The sequence below is a fragment of the Canis lupus genome, chromosome 20 (assembly GCF_011100685.1).
Source record: "Canis lupus familiaris isolate Mischka breed German Shepherd chromosome 20, alternate assembly UU_Cfam_GSD_1.0, whole genome shotgun sequence".
In the NCBI taxonomy this organism is placed as follows: domain Eukaryota; kingdom Metazoa; phylum Chordata; class Mammalia; order Carnivora; family Canidae; genus Canis; species Canis lupus.
In genome coordinates this window covers 47,392,546-47,409,918 of record NC_049241.1, presented here as the reverse complement: position 1 = coordinate 47,409,918, position 17,373 = coordinate 47,392,546, and the positions used below count along the sequence as shown (strand labels likewise).

The following is a 17,373-nucleotide window of genomic DNA, read 5'->3' as shown; positions in this document are numbered from 1 at the left end:
GGGGGTTAGGGTGGCTGGGTGATGGGCACTGAGGGGGGCACTTGATGGAATGAGCACTGGGTGTTATTTTGTATGTTGGCAAATTGAACACCAATAAAATCTTTTTTAAAGATAAATAAATAAATAAATAAATAAATAAATAAATAAATAAATTTTAAAAAGATGCGACTCTGAAGAAAAAAAGGACAGCCTAGGGCTGGTTCAAGGCCACGGAGAAGAAAACCAGGGCTCCCCGGCAGAGGGGAACTGTGGGTCTCCTGCTCCCCGAGGACCGCAGGTGATGCCAAATGGCTACATAGCCGTCCCAGCCCAGCAGGGTAGGGAGGAAGCAGCCCCCCCAAAAAAAAGTGGAAAAAAAGTTTCTGGGTGAGACTAAGCCAAGCGATGCTGGACCCGGTGCCAATCCCTGCTCACTGCCAACCCTACCCTGCGCCGCTCGCCAAGGCTTGGCGGGGTTCGTGGCGCCATCTGCTGGTGACCATCCCGCACTGCAGACGGCATCCCCTCCAAAGTCCAGGACAAAAAGACAAAATCAAGAAAACAGCCTTCATGAAGACTGCTAACTCTGGGAAACGAACTAGGGGTGGTAGAAGGGGAGGAGGGCGGGGAGTGGGAGTGAATGGGTGACGGGCACTGGGGGTTATTCTGTATGTTAGTAAATTGAACACCAATAAAAAATTAAAAAAAATTAAAAAATAAAAAGAAATTTTCAAAATTATTAAAAAAAAAAGAAAAGAAAACAGCCTTCATGGACTTGATGGTGGGTCTTAGCTGCCGTCAACTGCCTCGGTGAAGAGGCTATTTCACTCAAGGTTATGGGAGCGGCCTCTGTTTTCCAAATGGAGAAACTGGGTGTCAGCTAGCAAAAGCTAGAAGGGGGATGTGGATCAAGCGTTTATTTATTTATTATTATTTTTTTTTTTTATCAAGAGTTTATTTAAAATCCCCGCGGCTCCGCGCCAGCGCCCTCCTCAGAGCCACCCTGACCTCCTTGTTGCGCAGGGTGTACACCACGGGGTTGAGCAGCGGCGTCACCACCGTGTAGAACACAGCCACCAGGCGGTCCCGGCCAGGCTCGCCCCCGGACTCCGGCCGCAGGTAGATGATGGAGGCGCAGCCAAAATGCACAATGACCACGGTGAGGTGCGCGGCGCAGGTGGAGAAGGCCTTGCGCCGGCCGGCTGCTGAGGGCATCCTCACGATGGTGGCCACGATGAAGGCGTAGGAGAGGAGGATGAGGAGGAAGGAGACCAGCACCACGAGGATGCTGAGGAAGAAGATGGCCAGCGCTTTGCCTGCGCTCTCGGAGCAGCTGAGCTTCAGGACCGGGGCGATGTCACAAAAAAAGTGCTCCACGCGGTCGCTGCCGCAGAAAGGCGAGGAGAAGATCATGCTGGTCTCGATCGAGGCCACCGAGAAGCCAGAGCAGAAAACCAGGGCTCCCAGGCACAGGCATACTGTGGGTCTCATGATCACCAAGTACCGCAGGGGGTGGCAGATGGCTACGTAGCGGTCATAACCCATCAGGGTGAGGAGGAAGCAGTGGCTGCATCCCAGACCCAGGAAGAAGAACATCTGAGCCCGACAGCCAGGGATGGAGATGGCCTGGCTCTCCGTGAGCAGACAAGCCAGCATGTTCGGGATGGTGACCAGTGTGTAGGAGGTCTCGGAGAGGGACAGCACTGCCAGGAAGCGGTACATGGGAGTGTGGAGGGTCCGATCCGCATGGATGATGGTGATGATGGTGATGTTGCCACTGAGGGTGACCAGGTATGTGAGGAAGAACAACACGAAGAGGGTAGTTCGCAGGTCTGGGAGGTTGGAGAAACCCACCAGCACAAACTCGGTCACCAGCCAGGTGCCATTGTCCTGCTGCTTCTCAGAAGCCTGAGAGGAAAGGACAGAGTAAATGGAATGGGACAATTTCATAATGATTGCCAATGTACCTCGTATCGGTTGGGTGGGAAATCACCCCTGTTTTACGAAAAATGGAAAGAGACTCAGAAATGATGTCACTTGTTTTCCTGAATATATCACTTAGCCAGCAAGCATCTCAATAGACAAGAAAATCACCAATATGGAAACAATGGATGAATGGACAAAAGATGTGATGTAAGGGTCCCTGGCTGGCTCACTGGGTAGGGCATGCAACTCTTGATCTTGGGGTGGTGAGTTCAACCCCATATTTGGTGTAGAAATTACTTAAAAAGAGCAAGAAGGATGAAGAAGAGGAGAAGAGGAGGGAGAAGAAGAAGGGCTATATACACACAATGGAATATTAATCAGCCAAGGGAAGGAAGCAAATCCTGTCATGGACAACATGACTGGAACTTGAGGACATTATGCTAAATGAGGTAGTCAGATAAGGAAAGACAAACACAGTATGTTATCACTCACTCATAGGTGGAATCTAAAAGAGCCAAACTCAAAACACAGAGAGTAAAATGGTCATTGCTTAAGAGTTTCTACTAGAAGGAGTGTGCCTGACTGGCTCAGTCGGTAGAGCATGCAACTCTTAATCTCAGGGTCATAAGTTCAAGCCCCATGTTGGGCATGGAGCCTACTTAAAATAAATAAAAACATATTTAAAAAGAGAGAGAGAGAGAGAGAGAGAGAGAGAGAGAGTTTCTACCAGAAGGCATGAATTTCCCGGTAATTCTCACCTGACATGTATGGGGAATTCAAAGTCCCTATTGGATAAGAAAAAACATACAAGACTCAAGGGGATGTGGAAGAGAAATTTACAGGGTCTGCTATAGTCTGTGTGAAAAGAACACCCCAGAAAGACAAAGCCTGTAACACTGACACTTGCAATGGACAGAATAATACCTTCAGGAATCTAGGGGCACCTGGGTGGCATCTGCCTTCAACTCAAGGCGTGATCCCAGGGTCCTGGGATCAAGTCCTGCATCAGGCTCCCTGTGAGAAGCCTACTTCTCCCTCTGGCTATGTCTCTGCCTCTCTCTGGGTCTCTTGTGAGTAAATAAATAATCTTTTTTTTTTAAGTTAGGGATAAAGTTAACACACAGTTAGATGAACTATGTTCTAACTCCTTACACTGAAAAACAGACTTTCATAATGGCCTGGGAAACCACACTTGAATTTGGAATTCCTGGGCTCTTTAGGGTCCCACACTGGAATGGGGTGGTAGGTAGAGTGCCCTGGCCCTGGCCCTGGCCTGTGGACTATCCTCTTCTTCCACCCCAGGCTCCACCCAGCACTTCCAGGGACCTCACACATAGAAGTATGGATCCCCCAGCCATGCAAGTTCAAGCTGTACCTACACCCCTCAGCAGCTGCCACTCCCTGACCAGCCCCCAGCAGTAAGGTCTGTGTCAGAGGGATGGACCCAGAAAAGGGACACTCTCAGGCTCTGCTGGTGACTTGGAGACACCCAGACAGGGCTATCTGGGATCTCATAGAGCATTGTCTACAGTGGGATTGCTCAGCATGGAGCCTGCTCAGGATTCTCTCTTTCCCTTTCTCCCTCAATATACACTCAGTGTAGGAGTCTCCTCTACTGCAATTATACAGCATCCACTCCCATGCCTCCAGTGATGGGGAGGTCACTATCTGACCCCCCCCAAAAAAAAATCCCCATTATGTAGGGCAGAAATCATATGCTCAAGGCAGCCCTTTAGTGACCTGCAGGAACAACAGGGATGAGCCCCAGAATCAGAGAAGCCTGAATTTGAATGTTGGTGCCTTCACCCACTAGAGTGAAGGTGACCAAGGGTGGCTGGGTTTGTGCCTCTGAGCCTCATCCATGAAAGTTGAGATTGATCCTGTGAGCTCACAGATAATGGTGAGTTAAGATTCCCAGAACAGTGCTATGAATTTGCTGGTCTTAGACTCCTTGCACCCCTAAGGAAGTAGGGGTTGGGGGGATAATCTGCTCACATTCTTGGGGTCCTGGGACCAGGATGTGAAATGAAGCCAGAGGTCTGTCTCTGGACGTTGTGCCTTTGGGGCTATTTTACAAGCTCCCCTTTCATCCTGCTCATATTCACTGAGTATCTGGTCTGTGCCAGGTGCTGCCGTGGGCACTGGGGACACACAGCAGGGAGCTCAACAGGAGGCAGAGATCCCAGCCTTGGAGGAGCAGGAGGTTCTAGAGGGAGGGTGTCTGGCGATAAGCCACGGAGGTGTTAACTAAACAAATGAGCCTGTGTGCTAAGAGAAGTGCCACAGGAGATGGAACTGGAGGGTATTATGCTGAGTGAAATAAGTCAATCGGAGAAGGACAAACATTGTATGTTCTCATTCATTTGGGGAATATAAATAATAGTGAAAGGGAATAGAGGGGAAGGGAGAAGAAATGTGTGGGAAATATCAGAAAGGGAGACAGAACATAAAGACTCCTAACTCCGGGGGATCCCTGGGCGGCGCAGAGGTTTGGCGCTTGCCTTTGGCCCAGGGCGCGATCCTGGAGACCCGGGATCGAGTCCCACGTCGGGCTCCCGGTGCATGGAGCCTGCTTCTCCCTCTGCCTGTGTCTCTGCTTCTCTCTCTCTCTCTCTCTCTCTCTCTCTCTGTGACTAACATAAATAAATAAAAATTTTAAAAAAAGACTCCTAACTCTGGGAAACGAACTAGGGGTGGTGGAAGGGGAGGAGGGCGGGGGGTGGGGGTGACTGGGTGACGGGCACTGAGGGGGGCACTTGACGGGATGAGCACTGGGTGTTATTCTGTATGTTGGCAGATTGAACACCAATAAAAAATAAATTAATTATTTAAAAAAAAAAGAAGTGCCACAGGAAAGAAAAAGTAGAGTACTTGGGGCTCATTGAGGGGAAGGGCTACAGTTTCATGTAGGATAGTCAGGGAAGTGCTCGTTGAGGTTTAATGCTCAGTCTCTCAGGAATGTTCCCTGTTTCTTCATTTTCAGATCTCATCTCTAGGGCTGGGAATGGGCCAGGGTGGCTTCACCGGGGTGACAAAGACCCCACATTCACACTTGAAAGAAATTTTAGGGCGGCCCTGGTGGCTCCGCAGTTTAGCGCCGCCTTCAGCCCAAGGCGTGATCCTGGAGTCCCGGGATCGAGTCCCACGTCGGGCTCCCTGCATGGAGCCTGTTTCTCCCTCTGCCTGTCTCTGCCTCTCTCTCTCCATGTGCTCTCATGAATAAATAAATAAAATCTTTAAAAAAAAAAAAAGAAAGAAGAAAGAAGAAAGGAAAAGAAGAAAGAAAGAAGAAAAAAGAAGAGAGAGAAAAGAAGAAAGAAAAGAAGAACGAAAGAAAGAAAGAAAGAAAGAAGAAAGAAAGAAGAAAGAAAGAAAAAGAAAGAAATACAAGAGAAAGAAGCTCATTAGCCTGGCTGCCGTTAGGACTAGTCATACTGAAGGTCAGGAATGCCTTAAGAACTAAAGACATAAATCACCGCCCTCAGAAAGAAGAAAGAAAGAAAGAAAAAGAAAGAAAGAAAGTTTAAAAGCCAGCCCAGAGGACACGTGAAGGAAGACCAGGTAGAGGCATCAGCCGGGGTAAAGGCTCTGGGGCTGGGCTGGGCCTGGAACAGGAAATCCAGGAGGAACAGAGGGGCAAAGGGAGCAAGAGGGCTAAAGGAGGTGAAGCCTCAGGAGTGACGGGGCACGCTGTTAGGGTCTTGTGGGTCACGGGGAGGACTTTAGCTCTTAGGCCAAGTGGTGTGGGGCCGATGGAGGATTCTGAGCAGAGGAGAGATGCGACCTGACTCAGGTATTCCAAGGCACCCTCTGGCCATTGAGGGAGAACAGAGTGTGAGGACATGGGAGACACAGGTGAAAGTTGGGAGACCAAAGCAGAGGTGGCTGAGCTGGTCCAGGTGAGGGATGATGGGAGCTGGACCAGGGTCAGGGCCATGGAGGCAGTGAGAGGTGACCAATTCTGGACAGGCTGTGCACATGAGCCCCTGGGCTTCCTGACGGGTTGGATGCAGGTGTGAGAGAAAGAGCAGGGTATGGGAGCTGGCGGAGCTGCCTCAGGGGTAAGACAGGTCCAGCCAGGGGTCACAGGGGACTGTCATCCAGGGAATGCTGGGGGCAGACACACGCTGGGTGGGAGACTCATACAGACGGGAGGCCCCTCCATTGGCTGCAGCCCCCAGCACCCGACCAGGAGGGGGGAAGAAGAAAGCCAGAAACCTTTCTGAACGTGGCTGAAATTTAAGCCCACAATAGCAGAGAAGATGTGACTTTTTGCCTCAACATGTCCAAATTCCGCTTTCCAACTGTGAGAGGTGAGGGTGCTTAATCAGATGAAATCAGGTTGCTGGCAGGACTGGAAAGTGCCTTATTTCTATACCCAGATCCCAGGAAAATTGCAGCCACGGGGAGATCCCCAGCCCAGCTGCTTCTTGGTTGGGGGAGCCAGTGAGTGGTGAGTTCTGGGGCTCTGCCCAGTGCCACCTTCGGTGAAGGTGAGAGAGAGGAGCACATGGGATTAGGATCTAGAGTCTTTCCCCTTCCTCTTTCTTCTCTTCGGGATTCCCCCCTAAAAACAGGAGCCCCCTCCCCCACCACCTTTGAGACCTCACCGCTTCATAAACCTGTGTGCATTTGTGCCCATGAAACTCCAGGGTACAGGTGTGTGCATGTGTGTGTTGCTTGCAGCACACACGTGTGCATTTCACACCTCGTGCTCAGACCACACATGACCACCTCTGTGTCCCACAGTCTGCTAGCACACCTGCACATGCCAGTGTTCCGTGTGCCGGTGAGCACCTGTGGCTTTGGAGGGGTCTCCTTGAGGTTCCCCCAGAGGTCCCTGCTTCCCTTCCTGGGCAGGTGTCATATTCTCCTCCACTCTACAATCTGTCATCCACAGAAAACAGAACTGAACACCTTCCAGGCAAATGCCATCCAAGCCCATCACCTTCGGCTGTTTCCAGGTTAACACTCTCACTCTGGCATTCCTCTCCCCCCCCCGACCCATTTTCACCCTTAGGGTCAGGGATGGGCCAGAGTGGCTTCTCCAGCTTTGCAAAGGCTCTAAATCCACACTCACCATGGCCAAGGGAGGTTCCCACCACACCTGCCAGCATCACTCTCTGCTTACCGCCTGAGAAAGGAGGGGCTGAGGGCCCAGGTCCTGTTATGCAGGGGGTCCCTGGAGCTCCCATCCCAGGGGCTCCCCAGCCACTAACAAGCACCCCAGGGCTCAGGCTGGTGACTCCCTGCAGATTTCCTCCCTACTGGAAACTAGAGACCTCAGAGTCTGCTTCCCCAGCCCCCAGGCTCTGATTGCAAAAGGTGGGGGAAGAACTAATTATGATTTATTTCTGTGGTAGACAAAATGCACTCCTCACTCAATCAATGCTCCCCAGTGCCCATCAGTGCCCACGGCTTGCTGGGTAAGGCTGCTGCCCGAGGAAGATGTGCGTGCGAGCACACACACACTCTGCTCCCAGAATGGGGAGGAAGAAGTGGATCACTTGCTGTTATACAAATGTTGCCCAGGCTTAGCTTCTCTTGATGACCCCAGCCCCCTTGATCCCTTTCCCTACTCTCCCCAGAATTAATTAGTTGTCAAATGCTCCCTCTATTCTTCCTCCTTTCCTATACTTCCCTGCCCCCCCATCCCCTCAGCCCCACCCTAACTCAAGTGCATCATTCTCACCTGGCAAAAGCCTGCCGCACGACCTCCCTCTGGTCCGTCCTCTCTATGGCCACCAGAACAGAAGGCTCTGGCTGTGTCCCGTCTCTACTCAGAGACCTCCATGGCCCCCCGTTGCCCCCAGAGTAAAGTTTTAAATTCCCCATGTCCACATTCAAGAGCCTTGGGATCTGGCCCCTGCTACCTTATCTAGTTCCAAATCCAGCTGTTGTTCCATGCAAACTGACACACATCCATTCACTCCATTAATAAGAAAGTGAGATATGGACCCAGCCATTCCAACTTGCTGACACTTCCTCTGAAATTTCCACGCTGTTTCACATCATTTTGCCCCTCCCTGTGCTAGTCTCTCAGGAATTTCTTTTCCCCTCCTCCTAGCCTCCTGGCAAATGCTCACTCCTCCTGAAAGACACATCTCTACATCACCACCTCTAGGAAGCTTTCCCTCATCACCTGTGGCATCTGTACTCCCAGATACCCTGGGTTTCCTCTTCATATTATCTGTGTCCTTGTGTGTCTCTCCCTAGCCTGAAATTTAAGCCCACAACAGCAGAAAACATGTGACTTTTTGCCTCAATATGTCCAAATTCCGCTTTCCAACTGTGAGAGGTGAGGGTGCTTAATCAGATGAAATCAGGTTTCTGGCAGGACTGAAAGTGCCTTATTTCTATACCCAGATCCCAGAGAAATTGCAGCCACGGGGAGATCCCCAGCCCAGCTGCTTCTTGGTTGAGCCAGTAGGTGGTGAGTTTTGGGGAACTCTGGAATTATCCCCACGCTTCTCCACCTTCCAGGAGCTTTAAACCCAAATGATGAGTTCCCTCCTTGCCACGGCCATCTCTCTTGCTTTCCATGGCATCTGCTTTTTCTCCACCTCCATACACCAAATTTTCTCAGATCCTAAAATTAGAACTCCCTAGAATTCAGTCCTAGACCCTCTTCTCTCTCCCTGAGAAATTTGTTTATTTTACTCAGCTTTAGTGCTCGCTTCGACAGCACATATACCTCACCCAGCTTTATTGAGATATAACTGACATATAACACTGTGTAAGTATAAGGTGTACTACGTGTTGATTTAATACATTTATATATTGCAAAATGATTGCCACCAAAGTGTTAGCCAACACCTCCATCCCAACGCATGATTACCATTTCTTTTTTGTGGCGGGACGATTTAAGATCCATTCTCTTAGCAAGTTTCAAGTAGGTAATACAGTATTATGAACTATAATCACCAGGCTGTATGTTAGATCCCCAGAAATTGTTAATCTTACAACTGGAAGTTTGTACCCTTTGACCAATATCTCCCCATGTCCCCCAACCTCCAACACTTGGTAACCACTACTCTATTCTCTGTTTTTCTGAGTTTGGCTTCTTTCGAGTCCACATACAAGTGATATTATACAGTATTTGTCTTTGTCTGAGTTATCTCACTTAGCATGGTGGTTCATCCAAGTTATGACAAAGGGCACGACTTCCTTCTTTCTTGTGGCAAATAATATCCCATTTTGCGTGAGTGTGCATACACACACGTTATAAACAGTGTATATTATACATACAATGTATATATACATACACACACATCTTTATCCATTCATTTATTTTTTAATATTTATTTATTTATGATAGACAGAGAGAAACAGAGACACAGGCACAGGGAGAAGCAGGCTCCATGCCGGGAGCCCGACGCAGGACTCGATCCCGGAACTCCAGGATCGCGCCCTGGGCCAAAGGCAGGCACCAAACCGCTGAGCTACCCAGGGATCCCCTATCCATTCATTCATTCATTGACATTAGGTTGCTTCCATATTTTGGCTATTGTGAATAGAGCGCAGTGACTATGGGAGTCCTAGTGAGACATTTAATCTCGTGAGTTAAATTTCATAGGTGTACATGAGCACAGTCTCATGATTTTACATGCCTGCTCTAGACCAACAACCTCTGCCGTAGTTCAGGCTCCCCTAGAAGCAGACCCCATGACAAGGATTGCAGTGGAGGTAAGTTAATTTGGGAGGTGACCCCAGAAAACACAAGTAGGGGAGTGGAGAAAGGAGAAAGGAAGCTAATAAAGCCTGTGTTATCAAGCAAGCCATCCCTGTGGCAGTTGGGGTTCACTCCCTCTGTATGTACAGCCTATAACATTCAGTTCAGAGGAGTGAGGGAGCAAAGTTCCAGTGCTTTTGTATGGGAGTTGGTATTCAAACCCTACGCGCTTGACTCCAGGTCAGAAATGTTTCCCTACACCATGTTTAGTAATGAAGCCCACACTATTGATTGTTTCCTAACACCTTCTTTGCTAATAAAACTTAAACCATGTTCAGATGGCACTTTACTTTCTCTTTCTTGGAGTTCTGTGCATTTCCGGTAAATCAACAACTTTCTATACCTATGTCTGTATCTGCACCAATCTACAGAGAATTGTCATCGTTATAATACTGAGTCATCCTATCAAATACACATCCTTTTAAATTCTTTAACAGAGGTTAAAATTTTTTAAATTTCTGCATGGAGGTATCCAATGTTTTATAAAGTCAATTCCTAGACGGTTTGATTTTTGCTGATATTGTAGATGTGATTTTATTTTTTAATTGATTATTGCTGGTATACCTAAATGTTTTTTTGTTGTTGTTGACAGAAATCTGGCAACTTTGTTGAACTATTTTATACTAAGAGATTAATTTTTAATAGCTCTACTGAAGTGTAGTTGATATACAATAAACTGCACATATTTAAAATGTTAAAAAAAAAAAAAGAAGAAGAGGGGTGAGGGAGCTGAGGAATGTATGCACCAACCAGAGCTAGTCGCTGTTGAGAGCTGATCCTGGGGGCATTAATTCCCCAGTATTCCTGGCCAACTGCACATGTGAGTAGAATCAGCTTTCCCAGCAGAGAAAGCCCTTAGGCAAACAAATGTGAGCAATAGCTGTTGGACATCAGGCTGCTGTGCACTGAAGTGGTCAGAGCAAGGAGATATGGATGGGGGATACTGGTGGCATCTGCCAAACCTGGTTTTTCCCCTTCATCTCTGACCGCCCCTTCTTGGTCTCCTTCTCTTCCCCAACCCTAATCCTGGAGCTGTCCAAGGCTACAGGCTTCACTCTCTCTGTCTTCCTAGCTGATCAGTACAATTATATGGAGGTAAATACCATCCCCATCCCAGTACTCCCCAAATCTACTCCCTAGAACAGTCATTCCCCCGGACTCCAGACTCATAATACCAACAATCAAAAATCAATCAACATGGGACACCTGGAAGGTCCTGTTGGTTAAGCACCTGCCCTAGGCTTAGGTCATGATCCCAGGGTCCTGGGATTGAGCCCTGCATTGGGCTTCTGCTCAGTGGGGAGTCTGCTTCTCGCTCTCCCTCTTGCTTGTGCTCTCTCACTGTCTCTCTCAAATAAACAAATAAAATAACCCTTGAAGCCGGCTTTTTTTAAAGATTTTAATTATTTATTAAATAATTTAATTATTTATTCATGAGAGACCAGAGAGAGAGAGAGGCAGAGACACAGGCAGAGGGAGAAGCAGGCGCCATGCAGGAAGCCGGAGGCAGGGCTCGATCCCAGGTCTCCAGGATCACGCCCTGGATTGAAGGCGGGGCCAAACCGCTGAGCCACCCGGGCTGCCCAAAATAAATTTTTTTTTAATCAATCAACATGAGGAGTGATGTCAGCAAAAATTTCAGGGTGATGATCTCCAAAAATTCTTTCCTCATAAAGCAATGAGAAAACTGGAATTTGACATTCGTGGTGAGTGCACAAACCATGTGAATATATTATAATCCACCGAACTGTACATGTTTAGATAGTGAATGTATGAATTTATTTTAAATGGTGAATTTTATAGTATGTCTCAATTTAAAAAACAGTCAATGTGGGGTGCCTGGCTGGCTCAGTTGTAGAGCATGGAACTCTTGATCTCAGGGTCATGAGTTTGAGCCCCACACTGGGTGTAGAGATTACTTAAAATCTTAAAGGGGCACCAGGGTGGCTCAATTGGTTGAGTGTCTGACTCTTGGTTTCAACACAGGTCATGATCGCAGGGTTGTGGGATGAAACCCCAAGTCAGACTCTATGCACAACATGGAGTCTGCTTGAGATTCTCTCTCTCTCCCTCTCCCTCTGCCACTCCCACCCATTCACACACTCTATATAAATAGATAAGTAAATAAATAAAATATTTTAAAATTTTTAATAAAATAAAATATTATAAATAAATAAATACCAATCAGTGTAATCCACCATATTAACAAGCAGGTAAAAAGAAAGAAAATTATAGAACTGTATCAACTGACACAGAAAAAGCACCTGACAAAATCTGACACCCATGCATGACAAAAATTATTAGCAACCTGGGGCACCTGGGTGGCTCAGCAGTTGAGTGTCTGCCTTCAGTCTGGGGTGTGATCCTGGAGACCTGGGATTGAGTCCCACATAGGGCTCCCTGCATGGAGTCTGCTTCTCTCTCTGCCTGTCTCTGTCTCTCTCTCTCTGTGCCTCTCATGAATAAATAAACAAAATCCTAAAAAAAATATTAGCAACCTAGAAATAGGACAGACTGCCACAACTTGATGTGCTGCTTCCACAAAAACCTACAGCTAACGTTCTACTTAATGGCGAAAGACTAAATGTTTCCCTTAAGATGTAAAACAAGGCAAAGGTGTCTCCTTTCACCACTACTATTCTATATCATCCTGAGGTCCTGCCCCATGCAAAAAGGCAAGAAGTTCCTAGTCATGACACCAAAAGCTAGGAGATGAAAACCTGTGTCCACTCAAGAGCCTGTACAAAAAATGTTTATAATAGCTCTACTCATAATCTCCAAAACTTGGAAACAATGCAAAAGTCCGTCAATGAGTAAATGGTTGAGTAAATTGCAACACATCCTTATGATGGAATATTATTCAGCAAGAGAAAGAGGAAATTATTGGAATACACAACACCACAGATGAATCTCAAAGACCATTATGCTGAGTGAAAAAAAGCAAATTTCAAAAGATTACAGAATGTATGATTCCACTTTTTGTGTTTTTTGGGTTTTGTTTTGAAAAGGCAAAACCAGTGATGAAGAGCATATCAGTGGTTGCCAAGGGTTAGGACTGATGGGAAGGCATAACCACAAAAATGCAGAGTGGGGAAGTTTCTTGGAGTAGTAGGGCTATTCTGTTCTGTATCCTGGAAGTGGTGGTAGTTATGTAAATCTACATATCTGTTAAAACACAGATCTGTACACACACACAAAGTAAACTTTATAGTATGTTATTTTGAAAAATAAATCTGGGAATGCCTAGCTGGCTCAGTGGTTGAGCATCTGCTTTCAGCTCAGGGTGTGATCCTGGAGTCCCAGGATCGAGTCCCACATTGGGCTCCCTGCAGGGAGCCTGCTTCTCTCTCTTTGTCTATGTCTCTGCCTCTCTCTGTGTGTGTCTCTCATGAATAAATAAATAAAATATTTTTTAAAAAGTGAAAAATAAAATATATTTATTTATTTTTTTAAAGATTTTATTTATTTATTCATGAGAGACACAGAGAGAGAGAGAGAGGCAGAGACACAGGCAGAGGGAGAAGCAGGCTCCATGCAGGGAGCCTGATGCGGGACTCAATCCTGGGTCTCCAGGATCACACCCCAGGCTGCAGGCGACGCCAAACCGCTGCGCCACCGGGGCTGCCCAATAAAAAATATTTAAATGGGAAAAAGATCTGAACACATACTTCACCAAAGACGATATGAATCTCAAATGAGCTCATGAAGTGACGCACTCATTTTCAAATTAGACACAAATGAAAAGCACAGTGAAATACCACTATATCACCAGAATAGCTAACATTAAAAAGACTGACAATACCAAGTGTTGACAAAGATGTGAAGCCCCTGGAACTCTCACACATTGCCAGTGGGAATGCAAAATGGCACAGCCACTTGAGAAAACAGTTTGACAGTTTCTTAGAAAGTTGACAAACACCATAAAACCTAGCTATCTCACCCCTAAGAAAATACCTAAGAGAAATGCAAACATGTCCACACAATGAATGTTTATAGCAAATTTATTCATAACACTAAAAACTGAATGTTTATAGCAAATTCATTCATAACACCCAAAAGTGAAAATTACCAAACTGTCTCTAAACTGACAAATGGACAAACCAATTGTGGCATATCTGTAGCACACATCATGCATACTGTTGTCAGCAATAAAAAGGAATACACATGATACACATAATGATTGACAAATCTAATAACACAGGTGAATCTCAAAAGCATTATGTTGAGTTTTAAAAGCCAGATTCAAAAGGCAACACACTGCATGATTCCATTTGTATGAAACTCTAGAAAAGGCAAAACTAAGTGACAGCAGCTCTATGACTGCTAGCCAGAGGTGTGGGAGGGGATTACCTACACAGGGTGTGAGGAAACGTGATTGTGATAGTGGTTTTATGACTATGCATTTGTCCAAACTCATCATTCTGTACACTTAAAATTGATTAACTTTATTATATGTTAGTAATACCTCATAAAGCTGATCAAAAATGAATAGATTATATAGATAGATGATATAGATAGATGATAGATAGGTAGATAGATAGATGATAGATGATGATAGATGATAGATAGATAGATAGATAGATAGATAGATAGATAGATAGATGATAATGTGGGCAGTATGTAGGCAAGGCATGCTGGTGTACCTTGGAATTTGCAATGGTAGAGAGACTTTACCACCCCTAAGCCAGAAGGGCCAAGGAGAGGGAGAGGGAATAATTACTCAGACTCACAGAGGGCACCTGGATGGAGAGCACCACAGCTACCTTGCAGGAGAGGAACAGAAATACATTCTGTTCTCTAATCTTCCACTTCCTTGGCCAAACTCAAGTGGAAGCCAGAGGATAAAGGAGCCCAATCATGCCATCTACTTGAGTTATCCTCCCAAGCACAGAACAGAGTGGAGAAGGATGAGAATAGATCTGGAGGGACAAACAGCAGGCACACAGCTGTTCGGTCACTGTCATTTCAGTCAACAAGTCAACTAGGACAGGGGCCCCTGGGTGGCTTAGTTGGCTAAGCATCCAACTTAATTTCAGCTCAGGTCATGATCTCAAGGTCATAGGATCAAGGTCCACATCAGGCTCCATGCCCAGCAGGAGAGATTTTCTCTCTCTCTCTCTCTCCCTCCCTCTCTCTCAAATAAATAAATACATCCTTTAGAAAGAAAGAAGAAAGAAAGGAAAGAAAGAAAGAAAGAAAGAAAGAAAGAAAGAAAGAAAGAAAGAAAGAAAGAAAGAAAGAAAGAAAGAAAAAAAAAAGAAAGAAAAGAGAATAATGAATACAAATATCTCTGAATCTTGTGAGTACCAGTGAAGTCACATGGACATGAATCTTTCAATCCCACTAGCTCATTGAGTCAGTGAGCAGACTTCCTGTTCTCCCACGTGTCACCTTTCCCCCAACTATTCCAGGGAGCCCCCAGAGCAGAGAATTCTCACATATACTTACAAAAAGTTGGCTCCACAAGACATGCAAGTATGTTCCCCCTTGTGGGACAAGCATCTCCAGTGCCCTGTTTATATAAAGTCAAGACTGCATGATAAAGTAGGTAAAGTGGGTGGAGAAAAGGACTTTCTCCTCCTTTGAGTAGCACTCAAGAAGGATACCCAAACTTGCTTGCACCCCAACAGGTATTTTGGTCCCTCTCCCTGAGTCAACTCATACACTCAGCTAAGATGGACCTCTCTTGAACCAAGGATTCCAGTGTAAAGAATGTATTTGAAAGATTATTCCAGAAAGATCCAGTATGAATATTCCAAAAAGAAACATCCCAGAAAGTCTCAGTGAGGAAGAGTAAGTTGCTACCATGGGCAATGGGGCTCAATCCTAATGGACATCCTCTGAATCTGTGGAACACACCTCTGAATTTTTCCCACAGAGGAGCAAGGAAACTGGGGTATTTATCCATCAACTCCCATCCACCCCTTATTCTTGAGGTCCATTCCTGCCTACATAAGAGAAAGCCTCCAGGTAAAAAGTTTTAGGGGTTCTCAGACTCTGTCAACATCTGGAATGGTACGATCCAAAGGGACATAGTGGCATACCCACTATACATCCCCTAACTCACCTGAAATTCCATAAGAGCAGAGAGTGAGCCTGTAATTTACCATTCTACTCCCAAAAACTAGTCCAGAATTTGGCATGCAATAGGTGCCCAACAAGCACGTAGAGGAGAGATGAACATACATAAAATAAATTTAAAACAACAATGAAATAGGGGAACTTGGGTGGCTTAGACAGTTAAGTGTCTGCCTTGAGCTCAGGTCACGATTCCAGGGTCTTGGGATTGAGCCCCACATCAGGGTCCCTGCTCAGTGGGGAGTCTGCTTCTTTCTCTCTCCCTCTTCCCCTCTCCCTGCTTATGCCCTCTCTCTCTGTCAAATTAAAAAAAAAAAAAAAAGACAACAATGAAAGAGATTGTTCCATCTCCACTTAGTCAAAGGAGAGGAGGTGGAGTGAATATTTATTAGTTGCTTCCACAAGAAGGCCTACTTCTACAAACCTGATTGTCCCTAAATTTACCCCCCCACCCACCTCCCACTTTCAGAGCAGAGACTGATTGTTTTAAGAAATCAGCACATCCCATATCCCATTGCCATAGTGACCGGTTAGTGCAGTGGTGCTCAAAAACAATTCCCTCCACTCCCAGGGGACAACTGGCCAAGCCTGGAGACATTTTCCATTGTCCCGGTGGAAGAAGGGGTGCTGCTGGCATCTAGTGGTGGAGAATGGGGTGCTGTTAAACATTTTGTAATGCACAGGACAGCCCCCATTGTAAAGAATGATCTGGCCCCAAATGTCAATACTGCCAATGTTGAGAAACTCTAAGTCAGAGGACAGATATATGATCCAATTGGGGCCAATACGAAATCAACCTCAAAACTCGAGATTTTCTCGGGGTGCCTGGGTGGCTCAGTCAGTTAAGCACTTGCCTTTGGCTCAGATCATGATCTCTGGGTCCTGGGGCAGAACCCCAAGTCAGGTCCCCTTCTCAGCAGCTAGTCGGCTTTCCTCTCTCCCTCTGACCCTCCAGCCCCCCACTGTGCTCTTTTTCTCTCTCAAATAAATAAATAAATAAATAAATAAATAAATAAAATCTTTTTAAAAACTAGAAGCTTCTCAATTCTCTGGAAAGTGCAATATAGTCTCTGATCTTTGCACTTGCTTTGCTAACACAGGAGGGGAGAAGCTGTGTGGGGTGGAAGAGAGGTTAGGTTGGTTGGGTCCTATGTTGGAGCTTGAGGGTGAAACTGATGCCTGAGAAGAAGCTGGAGAGATAAGAGAAATTCAGCCCTTGTTCACTTCATTTGAGCTACTAGATCAAATCTCCCCTGAAGCTGGTCCTCTTTAGTTATATGAGCTGATAAAATTCCTTTTCTCTTTAAGCCAATTGAGTAGGTTTTTGTGTCACTTGCAACCAAGAGCACTCCAAATTGATAGAGTAAGCAGTTAGCTAGATGTGAGAAGGGAACAAATGCTTTCCAACTGATCAAAAGGGCGAAACCAAGTCCCAAACAGCAGAGAAAGCCTGGTAGGGGGGGCAGGCTGGGTGCCGTGGAGGGGATACGCATGCATGCGCATGCAGTCTTCCCTACAACTGCTGCCCTCCAGTAACCTCTAGCTTCATGATAATACATTTACATTGCAGTTTGGACCCCTGCGGGAAGGGGAGGGCTGCCTGGACAGTTCCGCAAGGACCACAAGGGGCCTGCAAACTCCCCCTCCTCATCACTAGG

The 17,373-nt window shown here is 46.3% G+C and overlaps 1 protein-coding gene across 1 annotated transcript; it reads right to left on the bottom strand.

The window, feature by feature from the left end:
- Nucleotides 1–933: 933 nt before the first annotated feature.
- On the bottom strand, nucleotides 934–1,929 carry LOC119864606 (olfactory receptor 10T2-like). Its single transcript, XM_038565363.1, has one exon. The coding sequence runs from the start codon at nucleotides 1,927–1,929 to the stop codon at nucleotides 934–936; it is 996 nt and encodes a 331-aa protein (XP_038421291.1).
- Nucleotides 1,930–17,373: the final 15,444 nt, after the last annotated feature.

Coding starts and splice junctions, on each gene's coding strand:
- LOC119864606 (XM_038565363.1), bottom strand. CDS start 1,929: ATGAAATTGTCCCATTCCATTTACTCTGTCCTTTCCTCTCAGGCTTCT.